The sequence below is a fragment of the Dermacentor variabilis genome, chromosome 7 (assembly GCF_050947875.1).
Source record: "Dermacentor variabilis isolate Ectoservices chromosome 7, ASM5094787v1, whole genome shotgun sequence".
In the NCBI taxonomy this organism is placed as follows: domain Eukaryota; kingdom Metazoa; phylum Arthropoda; class Arachnida; order Ixodida; family Ixodidae; genus Dermacentor; species Dermacentor variabilis.
The window spans coordinates 21,551,989-21,578,700 of NC_134574.1; the positions used below are offsets into that span (position 1 = coordinate 21,551,989).

Consider the following 26,712-nt stretch of genomic DNA (forward strand, 5'->3'; position numbering starts at 1 on the left):
CGCGGCGTGCTGCGAGAAGCAGCGTGCAACTGTGGTGCTGTGCTGCACAGCTGATGGACATAAACTCCCTCCTTATATGATATTTAAAAGGAAGACACTGCCTGCTTGAGAAACTTTGCCAAGAAATGTCACTGTGTGGGCAAATGAGAACGGGTGGACGATGGGTGCGTTGGTAGAAGAGTGGGTTAAGATTGTGTGGCGACGGCGTCCAGGAGCCCTTTTGACAAAGAACTCACTCCTTGTTGTCGACTCTTACCGTGGGCATTTGACCGACAACGTGAAGGCTGCGCTTGCCCAAGTGAACATGGGCCTCGCTGTCATACTGGGCGGCATGACGGGCCAGTTGCAGCCACTTGATGTCTGCATCAACAAACCTTTCAAGGATCGTCTGCGGAAATATTACACGGACTGGTTGACTGATGAAGACCACATGCTAACGGCAACGGGCCGCATCAAATGTGCATCGCTATCGCAACTGGAGGGCTGTGTAGCTGAAGCGTGGGACGACATCCCAGGTACTGATCATGCGCGCCTTTAAGAAGCGCAGCATATCTAATGCGCTTGATGGTACTGGAGATAGGGCACTGTTTGAAGGCGACAATGACAAGGAACACAGCGACGAGTCTAGCAGTGACGACGACGTTGAATGAGCTCTGTACGTTCAGATTCAATAAATGCTATTTGCATTTTGTGAACGCTGTCCTCGCTTTGTTTGTTCGGCCTACATTCGAGGTAATATATATTTTTTTTGTCGGTTTGGGACTTTAGAGGGTTGGCTTAGAGTTGGGGGTCGGCCTGACCTAGATTCGAGTAAATAAAGTAACTAGAATGAGGGAAGCAAAGTGCGACACCTGAATGCCGTGGTCCACCAGGTTGTGTCCTCCATATGTGGCAGGCAGCTTCGTAAGGCCTTAGGCCTGATGAGTCGCTAGCCTGACAACAACCAGCATCCAAAAACAACACTCAAGATATCTGCAAAACAGGCAGCTGTGAGGATAAATTAACTCTGTAAGGTGACGCTGCCCTGCCCTGTTTACACAGCATCCAAGTTGATGGCAGCCATAGTCCCTGATAGTGTTGGAGTGCCCTGTGCCAGACTGTAATATTAGACAGGCCGTAGTGGCACCTGTGGCCCACGGCTACACGTGGCTTCCAGTCAAGGAGATAGAAGAAGCTATTTACCTAAGAAACTTGGACTTCCCACGAGACTTCCATACTCACTTGCTTCAGGCTTGCCAATGCTCTGCGGGTGCTAAGCCTTGTTCTCCCAGGATGCAGATCATGTGGCTCTTGCCGAATGTTCTTCAAGAACACTTGCAAAAAAGGCCTAGCATTTTGAAAAGCTCAAACACACTACAGCAACCATCGCATTGCTTAAGAAAGCATGCCACCAATGCTAGCGATCAAAATCAATGCTTGGTGTATGCTTCAGTTCAAACAAAGGTTGCCTCGAATCAAGCAAAACTGTCAAAACTGTCATCCGATGCCCCAATATGCCACATTGAGTGCCAGATCTGGGGTCTCACATGTGCTCTTGGGCCAAAGGAATGACAGCACAATAGTGCAAACAATCAAAAGATATTTATTGCACCTTTCATACACTAATGCCTGCTAGCCAAATTAGTACCCATGGAACATGCCGATGGGCCTGTTCCATGGCAAATCGGGCGATGGGCAAATCGAGGAAGTCCGACTCACCATGACCGGATGGCAAGCAGATATGTTCGCCCCCATGCTGGACACCATAGCCTTATTCTTTGGTACAAAGTAACACGAATGGTGTCACATTTGAATGGTCGAGTTTGTCCATCCCGATGACCCACTCCAAAGCTTCTCTTAGGACAGTCCTGCAAAGTGGGTCGACGCACGCACAGAACATTCATGCCGCTCACAGGCCCCAAGACAAAGAGCAAGACCCTACTCCCTTTCGCACCCCAGTAACCCCTCCGAAAGGTGGCATTAGCAGTGCAGCACTCACGCCATCTCTCCTAACATGCTGTATCTGCACTGTAAGGATTAGGGGCTCAATCCCATCGCTCGTAATCAGTTGTCAAGATTGGAGTTGGGCATGAATTAAAAGGTAGCTCACCCATGCCGTCGTCCAACTTATCCACGCTGAGGACGTTGAAGGGAAGGACTGCTTCTCATCAAGAACGAGGAATATTGATTTATTTACAGTATCTACATAAGGACGTGTTGTATCAACATAAATCATGTTGCAAGATCCTCTGCGCATCTGTCGGACACGTTGGCCTCGATTTGAGAACTTCTGTGCAAGTGGACAGCTTGGTTGCGGGAACCAACTCAGCAAGCAACCTTCGAAAAAATAAAATGTATGCTTTCTTTCAAAACCTGCACGGCCTGCTATCACCCAACTCACCCAGCAGTAGTCTGCCGATGTAAATTTTTTGGGTTCAGAGTGGTCCTGAAGCAAGGTGCAAAAGATGGCCTGTGGTCTTTGCTTCACGCTCACTCATGAAGACTGAGCAGAGATACAGCCAGACAGAAAAAGAGGCCTTGGCTGTCATGTGGGCCATGCAGCGCTTTGACGAATTTCTCCATTTCATCGTTGAAACAGGCCTTCAACCACTAGCAACACTACTGGGTGACATGGAGGTGGATGTGCTACCACATGGGATACAGTGCCTGCGATTTAAGCTGATGCGCTATCAGTTCAAGGTACTGTACATTCCAGGCAACTGATAGTTACTGCCGACACATTGTTAAGGGTTCTGCTTCCCTCTTCGTATGCTCCAAATGCTGCAATTGTTTCTCTTGAAAGATACATGCAAGTGGTTTGGAAGCTGTTGGTGAGAGCATGCCCATTTACTTGGAAACAATGACAAGGCATCAAGCATCTGATGGCATCTGCTCTAGCTTGGTCAAGTTCTGCTACTAGGGTTGGCTGTCTAAGACAAAACTACCTGTACACTTGGCAAGCTACTGGAAACACCATGGTGAACTTTTGGTTGCCTGCTCACTTCTGCTGGAAAGGGGTTGTTCATGCAGCCCTTCAAGCAGAGGTCTTACGATTGGTTCACGAAAGTTATCTCGGAGTAAGATGATCATGAGTCATCTCGGTCATCTAAGGTGAGAGCTGACGAGTTGGTATGGTGGCCTGGAATAAGCTGCAGAATCAAGGAAGTGGTCAAAAAGTGCAGACAATGCACAACTGTGAGACAGCAGAGAGTGGAACGCATGATGCCCGACAACTACCCCAGAGCTCCCATGGCAACAAGAGGGGGCAGACATCTTTCATTTTGAATGTTGGGACTTCCTATTAGTAGTTGACTACTATTCAAGGTTTCCAGAAGTAGTGACTCTGTGTGGAACATCAAGCAAATCAGTCATTACTGAATTAAAGAGCATTGTGGCCTGTTTTAGTGCGCCCAAAATTCTTCGGAATGACAACAGACCACAGTTTTTGTCAAAAGAATTTGTAGATTTGGCATCGACGTATAGCTTTACTCATGGCATGAGTAGCCCTGCTTTCCCTCAGTCAAATGGGGAAATGGAACATGCAGTGTGAATGGTGAAGGAACTGTGGAGGAGGAACATTGACTGTCACATGGCTCTGCCTGTGTAGAGGGACCCTCCCTGCTCAGCAGGAATAAGTCCACCTCAGCTTTTTATGCCTGTGCACCTGTTTGCCAAATGTTTGTGACCATCTAACTTCTGAAACTGCCTGACCATGGGGCCTTCGAAGGGCGGGACAAAGCTGCTAGGTGCAGGCAGACTATGAACTACAACCACCACCACCACTGTGCTTGATCGCTACCAGGTCCACGACCTAGCATCTGTCTGGGTGACATATGCCCGGTGTGCTGCTTGTGTGCAGAGTCGTGGTCAGCGTCCGCAACGCTACGTGGTGGAAATGCTAAATGGTGCAATTCAGCAGAACTGTCATCTGCTTGTTCCCTTTGCTGATCGCAGCAGGTCACCTGGTTCAAGGGTGCCATCGGCAGTGCCACAGACAGTGCAGACAGCTGACTGTGCGGGAAATATCTCATTCTGAGCCTGGTGGTATGGTTTCTCCGGAGGCTCCCGGGGAAAGTGTGCCTTGCCTGCCAGACGCAGACTATTTGGGGACGGTGCACACCGGGAATCCAGGCCACTGTTCTTGGTACACTCCATCGGGTCGACGCATTTTTACACCAGAGAGACTGGAGCGATAGTCTTTTTTTTTTTCGTGTGAACGGTTGTGTTTCTTGTATATTTGGTTTTGCAGTATAGTCAGAGCGTCCTTTCGTGCCACGTGCTTCAACACGGGCAACCGTGTGGGACAGTAAGTCTTTATAGCCTTTGAATAGTAGCTTGGAAGTGACAAGACTAATAGCTATTAGTGGTTTTACTGTGTGTGCTTTGGTATTAGGAATATTGCTTTGGTAGGAAAGTGAAAGCGTGGATGCGTGGTTGAACGCATGTGAACATGTGTCATACATTAAGTCTGTGCGGCATTGATTGCTTTTAGAACATTGGTGAGAATTAGTGGCATCTTAAGGATTTACATTCTGTGCATATCGGTTTTTGCTAGAAGGCATGTGCTCTGAAAGCTTCAGTATTTGCATTAGAAAAAGCAGTGCAATACATGGCAAGAAAGCCACGAAAGTGTGCAGTGTGCAGGGGTCCCTCAAGGCAAACGAGGGGATGGACGAGAATGGAGAGGGAATCAAGTCAATCAGCAGACACTGTGATGTCGATGCTAGGATAAAGAAAATTGAGGCTTTCCAAGATCAACTTGTCAAACAAGTCAAAGAGCTAAAAGATCAGCTAGAGATGGAGCATTATGCACAGAACGTGTGGAAAAAAGATTTCACACTCCACAAGCAATTATGGAGAGGGTGAAAGCTGACAAAAGAGTGCCACTAGGGACATTTCCAAGGCGGACACTGGGTTCTGTGATGGAGCGAGCAATAGCAAAGCTAATGGAAAATGCCCACATGTGCAATTTTGTCATAGTAGCAGGTAGGCTAAATGACATCCTAAACAGGAAAGAGACAGGCAAGTTTGGTTGTAGCTTTTTTTTTTTCATGGAAGTGCAGAAAGCGATGAAAGGAATGAAATGAGGCATCTACTTAAGAATGTTGGGTTTGTGCAGACCGCTTGGCATGCCTTTAAACGTCGTTAGTGTTGCATTCAACAGATGGTAAGCGCGATCATCATTAATTAGACTTGGCATATGACATATCACTGCGACAAGTTCAGGGTGCGATCATTACATGGAAAAGAAAAAGAATCGAATTGTGACAACAAAATTCATGGGTGCGATCATTACGCGAGTGCAATCATTATGCGAGTAAATACGGTATCCTAGACGAAGACGAAAGCAAACTGGAAGGGGAAGTGGCATTAAATTGCATGCGAAAAATAGCAGCTGAATCTTTCCAAGGGAATGACAAGGTTGTATTTGAAGAAAAAAAGAGCATGGAAGAGAACCAGATGGAAAAGGAGCTGGTGCTGACAAATTTCAGCTGGAAGAGAGCTGAAGCGAAAATTCCTAAGCACATAGCCACAGGGCTAGACGAGTTTCCCGTTAGGCAGATTAATGAACTAGGACAAAAAAGTATGAAGCTCTGGTGAAAGCAGAGGAAAAAACTTTAAAAGATAGAAAAATACCAGGCAGTTAGAGGCAAAGTGGAATGAATATAATTTGTAAAGCTCAGTCGGAGAAAGATAGAATGCACTCGTATAGACCGTTGACCATTGCATCGGTAATATCAGAGTCCTTCCATGTTTTTCTGGTCACGAAACTCCGCCGTCACGCTATGGGAGAGGTTCATATGCTGCCCAAAGGTGCCGCGATGTGGCGCCACTGTGCCAGAGAGGGCATCGTTCGCATACCGAAATGCGTGCGCAGTGCGAGGCGAGCCGAATGATCGGGTGCGTTCTGTGCATGCGCTGCACTATTTTTCGAGTGCTGGGCTGTTTAGTTGAAGTGGCGGGATGGGACAACGATGCCGAACACGTGTTGCAAGTAACAGCTGAAGAAGTGGAATGGTGGTATCTCTAACAAGCCATTTAAAAAAAAAAAATATTGCTGTATTTGTGATGTGGCTACTTGTGTTCGTTTGAGAGTTGTTTTGCCATGTGTTATGCTTTACACTTTCTTGTTTATAGAAACAATCGATTATGCATTCTGTATTTATTGCCATTCGTTTGCTGGTGTTTGTTTCCTGCCCCCCAATGCATCTCTCACGTTTGATGTTATTTCTTTATGCTTATTATATCAGTGTCATGCTTTTAACAAAATCGAATTATAAAGCTTTTAACATATTGTAAATAGTTGTGCATTAAGAACCAAAATACCTAGTCTCGTCGTTCCTGCGTCGAAACCACGAGCAGCGTGAATAAGTGCTGGGCTTACTGGTGCTTCTAAACGACTGCTTGCTAAGGCAACTGCCTAATTACAATACAGCTAGTTTCAACTGCGCAGGTCCTAACACTTCACGTTCGCCTAAATCCGTTGCTGAAAGCCGCACCAAAGATATTTAGTAGCGAAGTTTGTCTTGCATTAATCCTACCTAAATCTCATTCAGAAATGGCATCGCTTTGCAGAGAAATCTTAAGCGCACGGAGCAGCTCAGTTTCCTTTTCTTTGTCATTAAGTATCCTACGGTAGCAGCCCTTTGCAATAACAATTTGATTCTTTTGATCTCCTTATAAGAGACTGCCCACAGTCAGAGTCCTTCTCTGCCACAGTTTAAAAGAAAGTTAACAGCTGTGCTCGGCGAACAATCTGGCGCCATGCGCAACGGAGGGTTGGCGCTTACTTACCGGTAACCGGGGGTGACAGCCGATATGTTTGCATCTGGTGATAAGTGGGACCACTGGTGCTTTATTGCGAATGTGCGGTGTTTAATTTCAGGCAAATATTAAAAAGCGGAGCCCACTGAAGTGTTGAGATGAACGGCGATGATGTAGAAATCTGGACCGAGACCACTCGGCCGTGTACAGCGGACGCATTTCGCCGGGAGTGAAATGCAAAATTATTTAAATTTAGGTGCATTTAAAGACATTTAGTAGCGAAGTTTGTCTTGCATTAATCCTACCTAAATCTCATTCAGACATTTATTTATGTTTATTTAAATTTAGGTGCATTTTAAAGGATCCCAGGTGGTCAAAATTAATCCTGAGTCCCCCACTACGGCGTGCCTCATGATCGTATCGCAGTTCTGGCTCTTAAAATCCCAGATTATTTTTTATTTTTCTTTTTGTCTGAGACCGCCACAAGCTCCATGTTATGTGCGGCTTTTTTTTCGTCCCGGGCGCTCATATCATGGCAGAAGACGCGCTCAGGCAGTAATTTAAGCATATTCAATGTTAAAAATAGTTACGTGAAACTAAAGCGACGGTTAAGGAAGTTGAGAAAGCTAGAATACCGAGTCTGTCCCACACACAACCTCAGCGGTAGCGGCGTTCGCATGCCCTCTCATGCACGGTTGCGCCTCTAGCGGCGGGCGCTGGCTCTATATGAAACTTAGGCGGCAGTTTCGTGACCAGAAAAAAAAAAAAAATGGAAGGACTCTGGTAATATACAGGTTAGCAATGCAAGCAATCAAATTAAAGCTGCAAGCATGGGCAGAGAATAATGGTATTTTGGGAGAACTTCAGAATGGCTTGAGAATAGGTAGGCATCTGGATGATAACTTATTTGTACTTACTCGGTGTATTGAAATATCAAGAGTAGAAAGCAGACCGTTATATGTGGCCATTTAGACATTACAGGAACATATAACAACGTAGACCGCAACATTTTGTGGGATATTCCAGAAAGGGAAGGCTTAGGTGATGATTGTCTATAGCTTTTGAGAGAGATTTACCTAGAAAATACCATTTGCGTTGAATGGGAAGGGAAAAAGAGCGAGGAAAAAGTTGATATCAACAAGGGACTGAGGCAGGGGTGCCCTTTATCCCCACTGCTGTTTATGATGTACATGGTGAGGATGGAGAGGGTGCTAGAAGGAAGTAATATCAGTTTTAATCTCTCATACAAACAGGCGGGTACAGTAGTAGAGCAGCAGCTTCCTGGTTTGTTTTATGTGAACGACATTGTGTTGCTAGCTAACAAGCAAAGTAATCTGCAACGTTTGGCTAATATCTGTGGAGAGGAAGGCGAGAATTTAGGTTTGAAATCTAGCATCATAAAATAGAGTGTTACGGTATTCAATGAAAACAGTGAACAGACAGTAGAGATACAGGGCCAAGAAATACCTCGGGTACCAGAATATAAATACCTTGGTATATGGATAAACAAAGGCAGTGGATATATGGAAACACAGGAAAAAACCATAACAGTCAAGGGGAAGAGAAATGCAGCCATAACGAAGCACAGAGCGCTATGGGGATACAATAGGTACGAGGTCCTCCGAGGTATGTGGAAAGGGGTAATGGTTCCAGGACTTACTTTTGGAAATGTGGTTGTTTGCTTTAAATCAGGGGTACAATCAGGACTCGACGGGAACTGAAGGTCAGTGGGTCGCCTCGCATTGGGCGCTCACGGGAAGAATACAAATGAAGCTGTGCAGGGTGATACGGGCTGGGCTAGTTTTGAAGTGAGGGAAGCTCGCAGTAAAAGTGAGTATGAAGAACGGCTGAGGAATATGGAGGAAAGTAAATGGGCTGGGAGAGCGTTCAGGTATCTGTACAGGCAAAACATTGATTCACAGTGGAGGAAAAGAACTAGGAAGCTTACCAGCAAGTATGCGGCCTGTAGGGCGAGCAACATAGCAACAAAGAATGTCAAGCGGAAAGTCAGAGAGGCTGAAATAATCTCTTTGGCGGCGGCAATGGAAAAGAAACCTGTCATGAGTAACTGCTTAAAGGGACACTAAAGCGAAACAATAAATCAGTTTAGACTAATGAAGTATTGCTTGAGAACCCTGCAGGCAATCATTTAAAAGAAATAGTTTGATTATTAGATGAGAAAATGAAGGTTCGAGTATCAGTATTTGAATTTCGCGCCGAAACCCCAGCACTGGTACGTCAGCATGACGTCAGGGATTCCAAAGTCTGTTTTCGCATTTGGGCCGCGTTGGCTGAATAAAGGTTCCCGAAACTTGCCATGTTTAATATTTGGTTCCTTTAGAACACAATGTAGTCAATCTGTACCGCTATATATAATTAGTAGGCCCTAGAAGATGCCTTAAAAATCCAAGACATCACAGCCCCCAGCTGCGGGAACTTAAGTAGGCGTCGCCACCCATATTTCGTTCTTGCACTTTTTCTGGCTTACCAAACATCTTATTGTTGTAAGAATGGTGTTTTTGGTGTTGTAGAACGGTAATTTACTGATGCAGAATCAATCATTTTTCACTTTAGTCTCCCTTTAAGAGGAAAAAATGAAATCAGGAAAGAAACAATTTATGATAACTCAAAGGGAAGCTCATTACTTTTCGAAGCGAGGCCAGGATGCCTTAGAACACTCACTAATACAGCGAGATATAAGAAGAAAGAAGAAACATGTGCTTGCTGCAGTAAAGCTAGGGAAACGATGGAGCATGTTTTATTAGAATGTGAAGACATCTGCCCAGCGGTCGATTTAGGCACCACTGGCCTCCTTGAAGCCCTTGGGTTCAGCAAAAGCAGGGGGAAAGCAAACATGTCCGCAATAGAGATTAGTAAGAGGCGATTGGAAGATTAGTGGAAGAAAATGAGGAAAATGACAAAAAACGGAGACGTGCAAAAGCAAAGTTCACAGTAGGGGGTCAGAAAATTTGGTTATGGGAATTCATTGTGGTTTCTTTTCTTTTTCTTTCTTTTCTTTTTTAACCTAGGTGGGACATGAGGCAGTATAATAGCAAGAGCTTGGAGGTGCAACCCACCACCCCGTTCCAAATGGAACACATAGCATAGCATCCATCTATCCATCCATCCATCCACCTCAGCAATGGCTGATGCACCCTGCAGGGGCGTCTGCGTCAGCAGGCGTTTGGTGTGTTGCGACACCACGTACCCGAGCACACGAGTGTTGGACCCTCCCGCGTGTAGCCGTGCACGGCTTAGCTGTGTCTGGGGAAAGGGGGATCCTAGGGGTTGAGCCGATGCTGGGTGTATGGACCGTTAAGGCCCCCCGGCGGAGGCAACACACCTCCTCGGCCTCGGCTTCACATAGACGGCACCTCCAGACTGACTCACCTGGAGGAAATTGACAGTCGCCTTTTCCTGTCCTCCTCTCTAATCTTCGTCTTTCTCTCCCACTTTTCCATCTTTCCTGTCTTCTGTTCATTTCTTTTAACTTCCTATTTCCTGGCGGCCAGGGTTAACCTTGTTTAATATATCCAGTCTTGGGTATATATATATTAGGTTATAATGGGAACGTACCGCTGGCGTACGCAGAATAGAATTTTTCTAATCCTGTGACGTCCCCAGGTTGGGTTCCGAGGTTCGTGGCGGTCATTCCTGCCGAACACAGTAATCCTATATATGGCTTCAAATTTCCCCACACTCCCTGATCGCTCCCTGAAGAGGGGGCGCACCAATGAAACCTTCAACTTTCTGATGAAACCAAAAGAAATATTTCCCAAATACCACGTAATACATAGTCAACATGAAACCAAGACAGTCCGTACAATATCCCCATTTGTGGTTGCAGAATGTCTGACAGAAGCAATCGGCTCTGGTTACAACGTAACTAAGATGGGAAGTGGCGACCTTCTTCTGGAAGTGCGTGACAAGTTTCAATACAGCAAACTGACTAAACTTGTTGTGTTTGGTGGCATTCTTGTCTCTGTGGGCCCCCACCGGTCAATGAACACTGTGCGTGGTGTCATTTCTGATGACGGCCTCCTTGAACTCAGTGAAAGCGAGCTGTTGGATGGATGCCAAGACCAAAACGTTGTAAAGGTGCAGCGAATTAAGTTAAGACGTGATGACAAGGAAATCCCAACAAAGCATGTAATAATAACGTTCGGAACAAGTGAACTGCCTGATTCGATAGAGACCGGATATTGTAAACTTTGCGTACGACCATACATCCCCAATCCGCGCCGATGCTTCAAGTGTCAGCGTTTTGGGCATGGATCTCAGAGCTGCCGAGGGCGTGCTACTTGTGCAAAATGTTCATCTAGAGACCACACATCAGATAACTGTTCTTCTGCAACCCACTGCACTAACTGTGATGAAGACCACCCCGCCTATTCACGATTGTGCCCGTCATGGAAGAAAGAAAAAGAAATAATTGAACTGAAGGTCAAACTAAACATTTCTTTTCCAGAAGTGCGCAGGCATTTTTCTGGCCACCACCAATCGAATCCGTCCTACAGTGATGTGACGCGGCGGGGGGCAGTGCCACATCTTCTGGAGGCCACGCAAGTCACACAGAGTGTGACGGCAGTTACGCCATCAGCCCCCCTGGCGGTAGCAGCCACTGCTCTTCTGCCCCCTACCATGAAGGGCCAGCAGACCTCCGAGCCTGCCGGTCCCAGGGCCACTGCTCGTGCAGACAGGCCCGAAAAACTCCCGAGAGTGCCCACTGAGTGGGCGTCATCCAGCGCCTCTGAAGAGGCGATGGATGTAACAAAAACTTCTCCGGCGTCTCAGACGCCGAAAGAACGGCGTTGCTCCCTGGAGCGTGCCAACAAAAAGGAAATACCCCGCATCAAGGGGCCTTCAAAGGTCTCTTGAGCCAACCTAATTAATCTCTTGACACACACCATAAAACACTTCCAATATGGACACACAGATAATGCATTGGAATGTGAGAGGTTTAATACGCAATCTTGATGATATTAAGGAACTCCTTTGCAAGTTTAATCCAAGGGTGCTGTGTGTGCAAGAGACACACCTCAATACTTCACATACTAACTTTCTCAAACAATATGCCATTTACTGCAAAGATTGCAGTGACGCTCTCGCCTCGTCAGGCGGTGTTGCTACTATAGTTGATAAAAGTATTGCCTGCCAACATTTACATCTGCAAACACCCCTTGAGGCAGTGGCAATCAGAGCCGTGCTATTTGATAAGTTAGTAACATTATGCAAAATAGAAGTGAGGCGTGCAGACAGGACACAAGAGTAGAGAAGTGAGAAGAGTAGAGAAGAGTAGAGAAGTAGAGAGTGTCCTGTCTGCACTCCTCACTTCTATTTTGCATAATGAATTCTTACCAACTAGCTCAGCTTTCTGTCGTTCTAAGTTAGTAACAGTTAGCTCTCTGTACATCCCTCCATGCCATCAACTTTCCACAACAGGATTCCAGAATTTTATCGCAGAACTCCCCGAACCTTACATTTGAGTAGCTGATTTAAACGCACATAACACCCTCTGGGGAGATTCTCGTAGTGATACAAGAGGGCGCTTATTAGAAAAGTTCCTTTTATCCTGCAATGCATGCTTACTAAACAAGAAAGAACCTGCATTCTACAGCGTGGCGAACAAAGCGTTCTCATCCATTGACTTAAGTATTACATCAAGTACACTAGTTCAATACCTGGAGTGGGACGTGATCAAAAATCCATATGGGAGTGACCATTTCCCAATTCTCTTAAAATTAACAAAAGGCGATAAGTTTTCCCCGCATCTGCCACGTTGGAAGGTCGACTGTGCTGACTGGAAACGATACAGAGAGCTGACATCTGTACTCTCTAAATCGATGATAGAGTATCATATTTGACGGCATTTATAACTGATGCTGCATCACTATGTATTCCTCAAATGAATAAATCACCCTCTAAACAGCGTATTCCCTGGTGGAATGAGCAGTGTAAGGAAGCCCGCAAAAATCAAAATAAGGCTTGGAGTCACCTTTGCGACTGCCCAACTACCGAGAACTTGATCAGCTTCAAGAAAATAAAATCAGATGGTAGAAGAACGCGCCGCCTTGCCAAAAGGGAAAGCTGGCAAAAATACATCTCTAGTATTAATTCTTATACAGGCGAAAGAAAAGCCTGGAACAGGGTAAACAAAATAAAAGGCCGCGAAACTCATCCTCTACCATTGGTAAATACACAAGGAAGCAAACTCATTGACCAAGCCGACTCTCTAGGGGTACATTTTGAAAGGATTTCTAGCTTATCCCACTATTCAGATACATTTCTGAAATACCGGCAACAAGCGGAACAACTGCCTCTGGGTCGGATAGGAAATAGCAACCAACCTTACAACCGCCCATTTAGCATGGCGAAATTTCAGGCTGCGCTCAATGGCTGTAACAAATCCGCTCCAGGAAGTGACAGAATATTGTATATAATGATCAAACACCTACACCATGAAACCCACAAAACACTACTGTCACTCTTCAACTCTGTGTTCTCTGCCGGCTACATTCCATCCGCCTGGAAGGAAGCAATAATTATTCCAATACTAAAAGATGGCAAGGACCCAACTTCAGTCAACAGCTATAGGCCTATAGCGTTGACAAGTTGCCTATGTAAACTCCTTGAAAAAATGGTTAACCGGCGTCTCCTTCATTTTCTTGAAAGTAACAAACTATTAGATCCCCTACAGTGTGGTTTCAGGGAAGGTAGATCCACAACTGATCACCTTGTCCGCATCAAGACGAATATTTGCTATGCTTTTGTGCATAAGCAGTTCTTTTTGTCAGTATTTATTGACATGGAGAAGGCTTACGACACCACGTGGCGGTTCGGAATTCTCCGTGACCTGGCTGAAATGGGAGTCCGAGGTAATTTGCTGAATGTCATCCAAAGTTACCTATCTAACTGCACGTTCCGCGTCAGAGTTGGTAATGTGCTATCTCGTCTATTTACACAGGAAACAGGTGTACCACAAAGTGGCGTGCTTAGCTGCACCCTATTCGTTATAAAAATGAAATCACTTTACACTATCATACCACGTACAATGTTTTATTCTGTGTATGTAGATGACGTACAAATAGGTTTTAAATCATCTAGTCTTTCCATCTGTGAGCGACATGTACAGCTTGGGCTAAACAAATTGTCAGTGTGAGCTGACGAGAATGGGTTTAAATTAAACCCGCAAAAAAGCATGTGTGTTCTCTTCTTGAACAAGAGAGGTATATTACCTGAACCCGCTATTTATCTTAATCAACAACAGCTCCCAGTGAGCCATGAACATAAATTTTGGGCCTCATATTAGACACTAAATTAACATTTATCCCCCACTTGAAATATCTGAAGGCGAAGTGCATAAAGACAATGAATCTTCTGAAGCTCTTGTCCTGTACATCCTGGGGAAGTGACAGAAGATGCCTTTTGAGCCTGTATAAAAGTCTGATAAGGTCACGCCTTGACTATGGTGCTATAACGTATAGCTCTGCTATGCCTAGTGCCTTGAAGATGTTAGATTCGATTCACCACTTGGGTATCCGTCTTACTACAGGTGCCTTCAGGACTAGTCCTGTAGAGAGCCTGTACGTTGAATCCAACGAATAGTCTCTTCATCTACAAAGAGCATATTTATCTTTCTCTTATGCCTTGAAAGTTAAATCAGATATTCAGCATCCATGTCATTTTGTTATTAGCGACTTGTCCACTGCCAGGCTATTCCGTAACCGCCCAGCCATCAGGCCTCCTCTGTCCCTCCGAGGGGAAGCACTGTCAGAAGAAACAGGCATCCCTTTTCTAGAAAATATCCCAATGGCTCCTAATTCGGTTCCCACCGCATTGGGAGTGGCAAACTATCCAATGTGACATATCTTTCTTAGAAATATCGAAACAAGCGCCTGAGGCTCACATACAATCACATTTTCTTGAACTAGAATAGAAGTATTCCTGTGCTGAATTTTACACGGATGCTTCGAAGTCTGCTGATGGTGTTGCTTACGCAGCTCTTGGACCATCATTTTCAATATCTGGGGCACTAAACCCATACACAAGCATCTTTGCAGCGGAAGTATACGCTATACTCTCGGCTATTAAACACATCAGGCTCACAAACGTCGCTAAAGCTGTTCTCTTCACAGACTCATTAAGTGTCGTGAGAGCACTAATTAGTTTACAAAAACATAAGAATTCCGTTTTGAATGAGCTGTATAACTTATTTGCGCCCTATATATATGCAATCAAGTGATTGTCATATGCTGGGTACCCAGTCACAAAGGTATAAAAGGGAACGAAGCAGCTGACGAAAGCACTACATCAGTAACTTTTAGCGACAGAGATGGAAATATTCCCATCCCTACCACAGACCTAAAGCCTCTTCTACGCCGTAAATTAAGGAATCATTGGCAAGGCAAGTGGGATGCACAAATAGTGAATAAGCTTCACATAATAAAACCAAAACTGGGGAACTGAATAAGTGGGAAAACAGCACAGTGGAGAAGTTGAGCGGCGGATGTTGGCGGACCGGCAGAATGGTGGTGACGCAGCCCGAGGTTCGTAGTCGTAATAAGGGCGCGGAGAACCCGTCATAGAACTTGGCCCATATGGTGTAGTGCTAGGCGACTGCATGCGACTACAGTGGCGTGCGACGTGGCCTGCATAGCCGCACGCAAAACATATCGGTCGATTGTGCACTGTATGCCACCGAGTCGTTGCGGCAGGTCCCATTCATGTGGAAGGACGCGTTGGACGTGGCGGCTGGTGAAGTGATTCTCAAAGAGTGCCACATTGTTCATCGTACGACTATGGCGTACCATCCTCAAACGAATGGCCTCACAGAACGCTTCAACCGTATGCTCGGCGACATGCTTTCAATGTACATTGCCTCCGACCACACGAACTGGGACTCTGGTCTGCCATTCGTCACCTACGTGTGACCCTATTTCTTGCTGTTTGGTCGACACCCTTCGCACACCATCGACACCATTCTTCCATACCGGCCAGATGCATCCGAGTGCGTGCCTATTTTTGCCACGGTCAGACATGCAGAAGAGTGCCGCGACCTCGCACGGGCCTTTACTTCCGCTGATCAAGAGCGCCAAAGGAGCACTGGTAGTGACGCCACTGCCACGGTCACCTTCGATCCGGGAGCGCTCGTGTGGCTCTCAGTTCCTTTAACTGCCCCTGGCCTCTCATCAAAACTGGTCCCTAAGTATGAAGGCCCTTATCGTGTTCTCGAACGCGCATCTCCTGTGAACTATGTCATAGAACCAGTTGAGCCATCTTCAGACATGCGCCGCCGTGGACGAGACATTGTCCATGTCGACCGTTTAAAGCGTTACTACGACCCACTCATCGTTACGAGCTGTTAGGTCGCCGGACGGCTCCCTTCTCGCTCCTGGGGGGTGATTGTAGCGAAGAGAGACGCTAGTGGGTTCAGCGCTACTGGCTCTAAACGCTAGTGGGTCGAGTGCTCCTGCTCAGCAACGGCTCTCGTGTTTTGAAGCTGTGACTGCCCTGCCCGTCGACGTCGCGCTGCTCCGAGCTCTGACAAATAAAAAACCTTTAGACAAGGAAGTAAATCTTTGCCAATTAAGCATAGGCCACATACGGTACTCACTCTTATCTCTTGACTGGAGGCGATCCATAAGTGCGGCAATAGTCTGACATTACTCCATGTCTACGTCTACATCTTGTATGATGTCATACTCTGCGCGAACCCTGGCATCATACAAGATGTAGACGTACTCGGCAAGGTACGCTGCAGTGACCATAGGATGGTAAGAACTCGAATTAGCCTAGACTTGAGGAGGGAACGGAAGAAACTGGTACACAAGAAGCCAATCAATGAATTAGCGGTAAGAGGGAAACTAGAGGAATTCCGGATCAAGCTACAGAACAGGTATTCGGCTTTAACTCAGGAAGAGGACCTTAGTGTTGAAGCAATGAACGACTATCTCATGGGAACCATTAAGGAGTGCGCAATAGAAGTCGGTGGTAACTCCGTTAGACAGGAAACCAGTAAGCTATCGCAGGAGACGAAAGATCTGATCAAGAAACGCCAATGTATGAAAGCCTCTAACCCTACAGCTAGAATAGAACTGGCAGAACTTTCTAAGTTAATCAACAAGCGTAAGACAGCGGACATCAGGAACTATAATATGGATAGAATTGAACAGGCTCTCAGGAACGGAGGAAGCCTAAAAACAGTGAAGAAGAAACTAGGAATAGGCAAGAATCAGATGTGTGCGTTAAGAGACAAAGCCGGCAATATCGTTACTAATATGGATGAGATAGTTCAAGTTGCTGAGGAGTTCTATAGAGATTTATACAGTACCAGTGGCACCCACGACGATAGTGGAAGAGAGAATAGCCTAGAGGAATTCGAAATCCCACAGGTAACGCCAGAAGAAGTAAAGAAAGCCTTAGGAGCTATGCAAAGGGGGAAGGCAGCCGGGGAGGATCAGGTAACAGCAGATTTGTTGAAGGATGGTGGTCAGATTGTTCTAGAGAAACTGGCCACCCTGTATACGCAATGCCTCATAACCTCGAGCGTACCGGAATCTTGGAAGAACGCTAACATAATCCTAATCCATAAGAAAGGGGACGCCAAAGACTTGAAAAATTATAGACCGATCAGCTTACTGTCCGTTGCCTACAAAGTATTTACTAAGGTAATCGCAAATAGAATCAGGAACACCTTAGACTTCTGCCAACCAAAGGACCAGGCAGGATTCCGTAAAGGCTACTCAACAATAGACCATATTCACACTATCAATCAAGTGATAGAGAAATGTGCAGAATATAACCAACCGTTATATATAGCTTTCATTGATTACGAGAAAGCGTTTGATTCAGTCGAAACCTCAGCAGTCATGGAGGCATTACGGAATCAGGGTGTAGATGAGCCATATGTAAAGATACTGGAAGATATCTATAGCGGCTCCACAGCCACCGTAGTCCTCCACAAAGAAAGCAACAAAATCCCTATAAAGAAAGGCGTCAGACAGGGAGATACGATATCTCCAATGCTATTCACAGCATGTTTACAGGAGGTATTCAGAGGCCTGGAGTGGGAAGAATTGGGGATAAAAGTTGATGGAGAATACCTTAGCAACTTGCGATTCGCTGATGATATTGCCTTGCTTAGTAACTCAGGAGACCAATTGCAATGCATGCTCACTGACCTGGAGAGGCAAAGCAGAAGGGTGGGTCTGAAAATTAATCTGCAGAAAACTAAAGTAATGTTTAACAGGCTCGGAAGAGAACAGCAGTTTACGATAGGTAGCGAAGCACTGGAAGGGGTAAGGGACTACATCTACTTAGGGCAGGTAGTGACCACGGATCCGGATCATGAGACTGAAATAACCAGAAGAATAAGAATGGGCTGGGGTGCGTTTGGCAGGCATTCTCAAATCATGAACAGCAGGTTGCCACTATCCCTCAAAAGGAAAGTGTATAACAGCTGTGTGTTACCAGTACTCACATATGGGGCAGAAACCTGGAGACTTACGAAAAGGGTTCTGCTGAAATTGAGGACGACGCAACGAGCTATGGAAAGAAGAATGATGGGTGTGACGTTAAGGGATAAGAAAAGAGCAGATTGGGTGAGGCAACAAACGCGGGTAAACGACATCTTAGTTGAAATCAAGAAAAAGAAATGGGCATGGGCCGGACATGTAATGAGGAGGGAAGATAACCGATGGTCACTAAGGGTTACGGACTGGATTCCAAGGGAAGGGATGCGTAGCAGGGGGCGGCAGAAAGTTAGGTGGGCGGATGACATTAAGACGTTTGCAGGGACAACATGGCCACAATTAGTACATGACCGGGGTAGTTGGAGAAGTATGGGAGAGGCCTTTGCCCTGCAGTGGGCGTAACTAGGCTGATGATGATGACTCCATGTTCTTATTCAGTGCCCTGCAATAGAAACAGAGAGAAAAAGGTATTTTCCTTCTGCATATTGTGAAAATACACCTCTTCACCCTGCATTTTTTCTTAGTGATGAACCGCTTTTTAACATGAAATTAGTCTTACAGTTTTTATTGGAAACAGATACTCTCAAAATCATTTGGACAGGTAATTTTTAGCACACGACTAACAGCCCTTCTAATAAAAGGGCTCTCTTGAGGTTCTACTATCACTGTTATGTGTTGTCTTGTTCCATCATGTTTTTTAACGAAACCCAATTGCCATCGTCCATGCCCTAGTCAGTGTCATCATTTTAGTACCTATTTATTTTACGCCATTTACAGCGACAGTTTTTAGGCCTTTTTACAGCCATGTCACATTTACCATGATGAATCCACTGTCCACTGCATTCACAATACATTGTTATTACCTTTTGGCATGGTGCTCTTTGGTCATACTTGGCCCTTGCGCCATTAAACACCACATATCATCATCAATGGCTGATGCCACTTATCATTTATCCATTTTGTTATTCTGTTGGTCAATATAAAATATGCCACAATAAAGTGAGCGTATATACGCTTGCAAGTATGTGACATGTGGTGCTGCTTTGTTCACTACGTTGTCTGCATTGCATTATCATTTCGACTGGTCCTGTGGACCCGGACGAACCTTGTACTGACAGAGGCTTACCAGCTCGATGCGGCACCATTCTGTGAATCGTGGCGCTCGGGTGCAGTGTTCGCAGTCCCCGTACCAGACCGACGTCGAGGAGCACTCGTAGTGTCAAAGTCTGCTACCACGTCCGCCAAGGCAGCCCCTCCGAAGCGGGCTTGGCCCTCCTTTCGCGCTGAAAACAAAGTGATACACTTGCTTGGCCGGCATTGAGCACGAGGGGGCTCCATGGGGCATCTGATATGGGGCACTGGGCAAGTCTCTGCAACGAATGTATCGAATATCCGAAGAATCGAAAAGTAGATATTTGATTAGCAAATAGAATTATTCGAACGTTTACTACTCGATTTGATTTGGTAATTATTTGAGTATTCGCACGCCCCTACATATCAGCAATTACCCACCAACCACAAGATACGTTGCCAATAATAGGAATAAAGTTGCCGATCATCTCTAAAAAGTGCATGCACCATTAATTTTTTGTTTGCAATGTCTATGCTCAACCAACTAGTCTAACTATAAAACAGTGAGCTGGGTGAGTTAGTAGGTTAATATTGTAGAAAACAGTGCAAAAGGAACAGTGGGCAAAAGAATCGTACAGGTGGAATTAGAAAGAAAGAATGAGATCCGTGTTGTCTGATTTTCTTGTCCTCTGTTTTTTATGCACTGTTCTTTTTCTTAAATGTTCGCCCAACTTCGCACCCTTGTATACGATATCTTGTTGTACTGTACAGGATCTTCTAATATGCCCCAAATTCACTGTATTGTTACAGCACATATACACACACAAAAATGCCAAGAAGAAACATGATGTAGTGCTGACCATGACTAGGCGAAGGTCAAAAGCCTCTGAAAAAAGGTTTCTATGTCGAGGCAACACTTTTCGACCTTTGTCTATTCATGCTTACCACTCTGCCCTGTGTCTTCTCGTTTTTTTTTATGTGCTGTAACAATACGAAGAATGCATGAACAACTAGCCTGGCAGCAAACATTATTGATGTCCCAAATGCCTTTGATGCTAAATTTCATTAGTTTTTATTTCTTTTAAGTTCTGAGTAGGCTTGTGCAAATAATCAATATTTCCAGATATTCGATCAAATATTGTGATATTTCATATTTGGTTTGGCTTTAATTTTATTATTTGAAGTTTACTAAGTACTCACATATATGAATATATGTATTTTTTCATGGATAAGCTGCACCCCAAGTTACAACCCCCTGGAAAGAGGAGGAGGAATAAACTTTTTCAGAAAATGAGCTGATGGTGGAGTCATATGATGTGGGTGGCATCCCTAGTCCAGGATGCCATAGGCCTGATCTGATAGCTTGTCTCACCAGACAATGCTGGTCTTCAGGGCTCAGGCTTGTCAGCTGGGCCTCCCACTGCTAACAGTTGCTTCCGTTATGTGTGGTGTCAATGGGTTGTGCCCACACTCCCATACCATGTGGTAGAGGGTATTAGGCACAGAGCAGAAGGTGCATTTGTAAGTGTAACTCACGGATACATGCCGTGCAGCAGGGTGCAATGCAGGAGTGTGCCGGTCTGTAGTTTGCGGAAGATCACCGCATCTTCTCTAGTCAGCTTGGAATGTGGGGCCTGGAATGTCCTTCTACCCGGTCTGTAGTGGCTTAGGATGTCGCTATATGTGGGACATCATTGTGCAGGTCTACCGGGGCTCGTGAACCCGGTGGCATAGCCTGGAGAATGTGATCTCGAGCAACAGTGTGAGGCAATGTAGTACATATTTGTTGAAAATTGTCCAGTGTCTTGAAGATGCTCAAGGCTTCTTTCGAAATGCAGCCCTTTTGGTAATTTCTATGCGCTGTTTGTGAGTTCTTGATCACTGTGACGTTATCTTCCTCTTGCTTGCCTGTTGTGGCCACCAGAGCAGTGCATATAGTCCACAGAAGTAACTGCATACAATGGCCAAATCTTTGTAAAAACAGTCTCCATTCACAAATGCACGAATCATGTATGTTGTATCGTTGGCCAGCTGCTCTGTTCCCCCACTTCTATGGCAACAATGATGACAGAAAATTTTACATTGAGAATGGTTTCTTGGCAACACAGCTCGCACTGCCGTAAGACTGCACCCCAAGTCAAAATTCATATATAACCTGCATTCTGATGTTGCTGTTAAATTTCTAAAATTTTTGGTGCTTGTTATATGTGCAGAAATACGATAAATTTTAAAATATATGATCAACAGCTTCAGTTTTAGTGAACAAGTGGCATTGCAATGCTCATAGCCAGGACAAGCAAAGACGAATTTGTTTACAGTCCCCTTCTGCTTTCTTCACCTGCTTGACTATTGAAAGGTATTATTCAGTGTTCATACAGTTTCCCAAAGAGCTGTATAGCTGTTCTGAGTAGATTTGCATCGATGCAGCACTACACCATAACCTTGGTGGCTGACACCCAGCAAAACAGTGCTGGTAAAGCCTAACAGCCAAGGAAGGTGTGGCAGTGAATGGCAAAGGTTGCAGGAAGTTTGTTGCTCATTGGTGATTGGGCCCCAGATGATTCATGCAAGCTGTTAGACTTGAGGACCACAGAAGTTGCATCTGCCAAGTTTATCTGTGTACTTGTGATAGCTCGAGTGTAGGCAAAAAGGATCAAGCTGAATTTGTGCAACAAGCGTAAACTGCAGGCGACGTGCAGTCAAGGTAGCACTTGACAGTATTGCGATGATGCACAATGGGTGGATGGGAAACACTGCTGCGGCCACCGGAAAATATAACGACTTAAGCACAACAGTGAACAAGAACCTGTAAATAAATTTTCTGGGCTGCTGGAGTTGTTGTTCGACGACAACTCCAGCAGCCTGACAACTCGTCAACGTGTTTTCTTTTTTGAAAGAACCCACTTTTGTTAGCTTTTCATTGAACATGCGGCTTTTATGTCAAGATTTTATGCAAATCTCATTGCTATTCGAACTGTTCGGTTCGAAACTATTTGGCGCCATTTGCTATCTGCTTCAACTTCACTTTCAGAAAATATATATTTGCACTTGCCTAGTTCTGAGGGAGCCAGTGCTGTGGGGTGCACTGGGGACACCAGCTGTTCCATCACCCTCACAAGCATTTCTTTCTTTGAAGGTGCCTGCATGGAGGCCAACGGCATTCCATGGGAAACCAGTGTTGCGGGTACAGCTTCGAGAGGTTGTTCACTCCACACAGGTGAGCATAACGTATTATATAGTGAGTGCCAAATGTAGACTTCGCTAATTTCACGTCCGCATAATCACCATTGTTGCTTTTCATCTTCGTCTTCATGCTAGGTTGTTTGCAAATTTTGCAAATTAATCATTGGGTTGGTCATTCTCTGTCAAGTGGTGAGGTTGCTCTTTGGTCCCCACGTCCTCTTCATCTTAAAGGGGCCCTGCAATGCACCATGGAAAGCTTGTCGAGCGGCACTGATGGCATTGCCTTGATGCGGTGATTTCGTGTAAAACCTAGTGAATTGAAATGTCACGGGGCAAAAAAGAAAAAGTCAGAATTAACTGATTGTAAAATTATCAATGATATCAAGAAAAAAAATAAGCAGATGCTTTTATTTACTGAACAAATGAGCAAATCCTCTTTCAGCTTTCTACAAAAGCAGTGTGGAAACTGCAATTATCTTCATTTCGTGACTGATTAGGGCTTGCAATGGCGAAGGCCTCACAGCCTTCGCAGCATGGCCATGGCATGCGTCTTCATCTGAGACATGCTTTTCACTATTTCGCACACATCCAGATTATTTTTTCGCCAGTGAGCCGGTCACAAACAGATTGTCTGTCGCGATATAGTGGCTGCTCTTCGTCCTTGACAGCTTTCACCGAGTTAAAACGGAGCTGCTGTTTGCTGTGACAACTGCAGAAGAAACAGCAGTCTCTATCGACGTGATCGTGGATGGCGACCACAGTTTTGAAGGCACACTGCCGACATGTGCACCGAGTCAAAATGAAACTACCGTTTGCCGCAACCGATGTGGCCAAAACTGTGGCCACCATTGACGCGATCAAGGATGGCGACTACGCAGTTATGAATGCATGTGGCCGACGTGTGCACCGAGTCAAAATGACACTACTGTTTGCCGCAAACGATGCGAAAGAAACCATGGCGGCTATCGACGTGATCATAGATGGCAACTATGTAGTTATGAAGGCACATGGCCAACGTGGTGTTATGGGCAGCGGTGAATGCAAGAATAAAGGCACAAATAGGCACAAAGCGTTCTGGTGTTGCTGTCATTCACATATGATTTCCGCTGATGATAATGGCGATTTGGTTGGACACTAGCACCGTTTTTGCCCTTCTGTGTCGCACATTTGCAGAGCTCCGGGCTCACTGAGCTCGGAGATTTGTTTGAATTAATCAATGTGCACCAACAAAATATGCTTGATTTAACGAGAGTTTAATTGCATTAAAGAATGCATATGCCTGTCGGGACCAGAAGACGATTTGGAATTATCGGGTTTTTCAAAATTAATGAGGTTTTACTGTACTAACACTAGACAGAATGCAATCTCAAAGAGTGATGCTGTGATCATTGGTTAAAAATGTAACATGTGATTTATGTTTGCACACTATTGGAAGCACTGCAAAAAGAAACTATGGGATGATGTTGTACAATCATTTCAAGTATCACACAGCCATAGGTGAAGTTTTGCAACCATGAGAACAATGCATCAGAGTAAGCTCTTGTAACTGTGAAAGGGACATCATATCCTCCGAGATTGGACCACACCCTGCCCAGTTGTGGACTCCCATAGAAACTGCAAGCTGGGCAGACTAGGCAACCATGGTGTGCCCACTTGCACTAATGCCCTGCTGCTATTAGCACCACCCTAAGATGTCATAGGAGAGTGAAATGTAGCATTAGAGCTGCGAAAACTAGAGTTTAGGGAAACTCTAATTTTGAAATTTCTTTGCTTGATAACTTGGGTTTATCTGTGTTATCATAATTCCTCTTTCTCTTTGATTTTTGAGACACTGAGAATAAATCTAGTGCACATGTGGCAGCTTGAAAAAAGTGTTGTAGCACCCCTTGAAAGTGGCCCTAAAGAAAAACACCAAGTCAGTTTAGTCGGACGAAGTATTCCATAAAAACTCTATTTGTGTTGATTTTACACTGATAGGTGGGTTATTAGAAGTGAGCACAAGTTCAAAGTTACATTTCTGAATTTCTGGCTGAAACTGCAGTGCTAGTGCGGGATGTCACGAATTTTCACTCTCCTTATTATGACCGTTTTCTTGTAGGTTGCACTAGATTATTTTTTTCCGAAGGAAATATTGCACTCAAAATTTTATACATACATGAAAGCAAAGCACAATGAATCTGCTTTTCAGGCACACACCATTTATTAACGAGATTTGTGTAATGAAAAAATCAACGAATTGTCAAACACAAAACTTGTAAAGATATGTTTGTATCTAAAAAGAAACAAATGCAAAAATATCTTTTTTATATGTACAAAGTGTTTCGCTGTCTACTTGCCACTAGCTGCCAAGAAATATGTCACGGATCTCCTCCGGAGAACACTCTGGCCGAAAGAATGGACTAGGCGACAGGTGTACCCACACAGATGCACATTTAATACCACCCACGCGACACGAACAACAGCACACAAACCTAACAAAACTAACACACAAGATACAAAAACTATCAGTACACACGAACCGGTAACACTGCTACTAGCGTTCTATTGAGAGTGGTTGGCGTTCGTACTCACGTCTGGTTCGGTGCGAATGTGGCGTGGTGTGGGTCCCGTAGCCGGCGTCAGAGTGGCGTTCGACGTTCGAGGGCTGGCGTCGCTGGAGGCGTCGTTGGTTGCGTCGTACACGCTCCCGGTCCAAGCGCCCGTGGAGGTGTGGCCGATGATTTGGCGTTGGGGCACCACCCGGAAGGGTAGCAACAGCGGTAGAGACACCCCTGGCCGTAGCAGGTGGTGGCGTCCTCCGTGGACTCCCCGGAACGGGCTCAGGAACGGCAGGAAGGCTGCGGTGCAAAGCCGTAGAACACGAGCATACCGGAGCGGTAGCCGGCGTCGCTCTCTTCCAGTCGAACCGTCCCTGACCCGCCAAGTCTCCGCTGCTTTTTTCTCCCCCCCTGTGTCTCGCCCTTCCTCGCCCTTTTATAGCCTTCTTGATAGTCCACGTAATCCTTCTCTTCGTCTTCTTCTCTTCTTCACCAACCATCGCTTTCCATCTCACCGGATACTTCTCCACCAATCATCTCTTGTCACCTCACAGAGAACTTCTTCTTTATCTTCTTTCGTCTTCGGTTAATCCACGTCATTCTTAACGCCATCCTCGTCGTCTTCTTGAAACCTTTCTTCGTCTACCATTTTATTTTATCTTCCCTCTTATATGTGACAAGGGCCCCCTCTCTCAAGAGTTTTTCCCTGAAAAACTGCTCACGTCGTCCTCCTCTTCAAGCCATCCAGCCAGCCGACTATCTTCTGTGGCGATTCTGGACCCAGCACCCCACACAACACAATGTAGATGGCCAGCACACACCAAAAGCACACCACTTAACATCACTGCTGTTGTCGCACACCACTAACACATCACTGCTGTTGACCACACGGTGTCCTTCTAAACATGTAAATGTCCACAACCAAACGGCTTTTTCAGAACAATGCAATTGTCCACACGGTGTCCTTAATAAACATGTTAATGTACACAACACACTGCTTTGTATATTCACGTAACAACGCCAACAACACGATACATCCCTGAGATACATAGCACAGCAGCAACAACAAGATACCTCCCAGAGATACCTAGAGCTTTTCAGTTGGCTCTACTCATGAAGTCCGCTCCAACGTTATCCCTGCCTTTAATATATTCCACTTGAAATGAGTATTCTTGCAAGGCCAAACTGGACTTACTGGACTCCTTACTCCGCTTGTCCTTGCTATGCTTTTCTTTGCATCCGAGCTTATCCTTGCTGTGCTTCTCCTTGCTTTGTTGCTTTTCATTACTTTGCATATCCTTGTTGTCTTTCTCCTTGCTGCTCTTTTCCTTGCTGTGCCTCTTAGAACCTCGCTTCTTGCTCGCCTTCTCCTTACTGCCTTTGTCCGTCTTCTCCTTGCTTCTTTTTCGCACCTTCTCCTTGCTGGACTTAGCCTTGCTAGCCTTATCTTTGCTTCTCGATCTCGAGCTGCCTTTCTTAAAGGAGCCTTTCTTGGCCTTCTTGAACTTGCGCTTGCCACCCCCTTCCTCTTTGGTGCTCTTGCTGCTCTTGCTGCTTAGCCAGGGACAGAAACCCTTCTTTTTCTTCTTCTCTTTACTATCCTTGCCTTTGCTTTTCTTGTCTTTGCTCTTACTCTTCTTGTCTTTGGACTTGTCTTTGCTCTTGCTCTTCTTGTCTTTGGACTTGTCTTTGCTCGTGCGCTTCTT

General features: G+C 45.3%; 1 protein-coding gene across 2 annotated transcripts in view; it reads left to right on the forward strand.

The window, feature by feature from the left end:
• Positions 1-26,712, forward strand: part of LOC142587368 (AP-5 complex subunit mu-1-like) — a 243,682-nt gene that overhangs the window by 65,541 nt on the left and 151,429 nt on the right. For both annotated transcript variants that reach the window (XM_075698316.1, XM_075698315.1), the window contains one exon: positions 22,423-22,503. In XM_075698316.1, the coding sequence (XP_075554431.1) occupies positions 22,423-22,503 (81 nt within the window). The remainder of the gene's footprint in view (positions 1-22,422; positions 22,504-26,712) is intronic.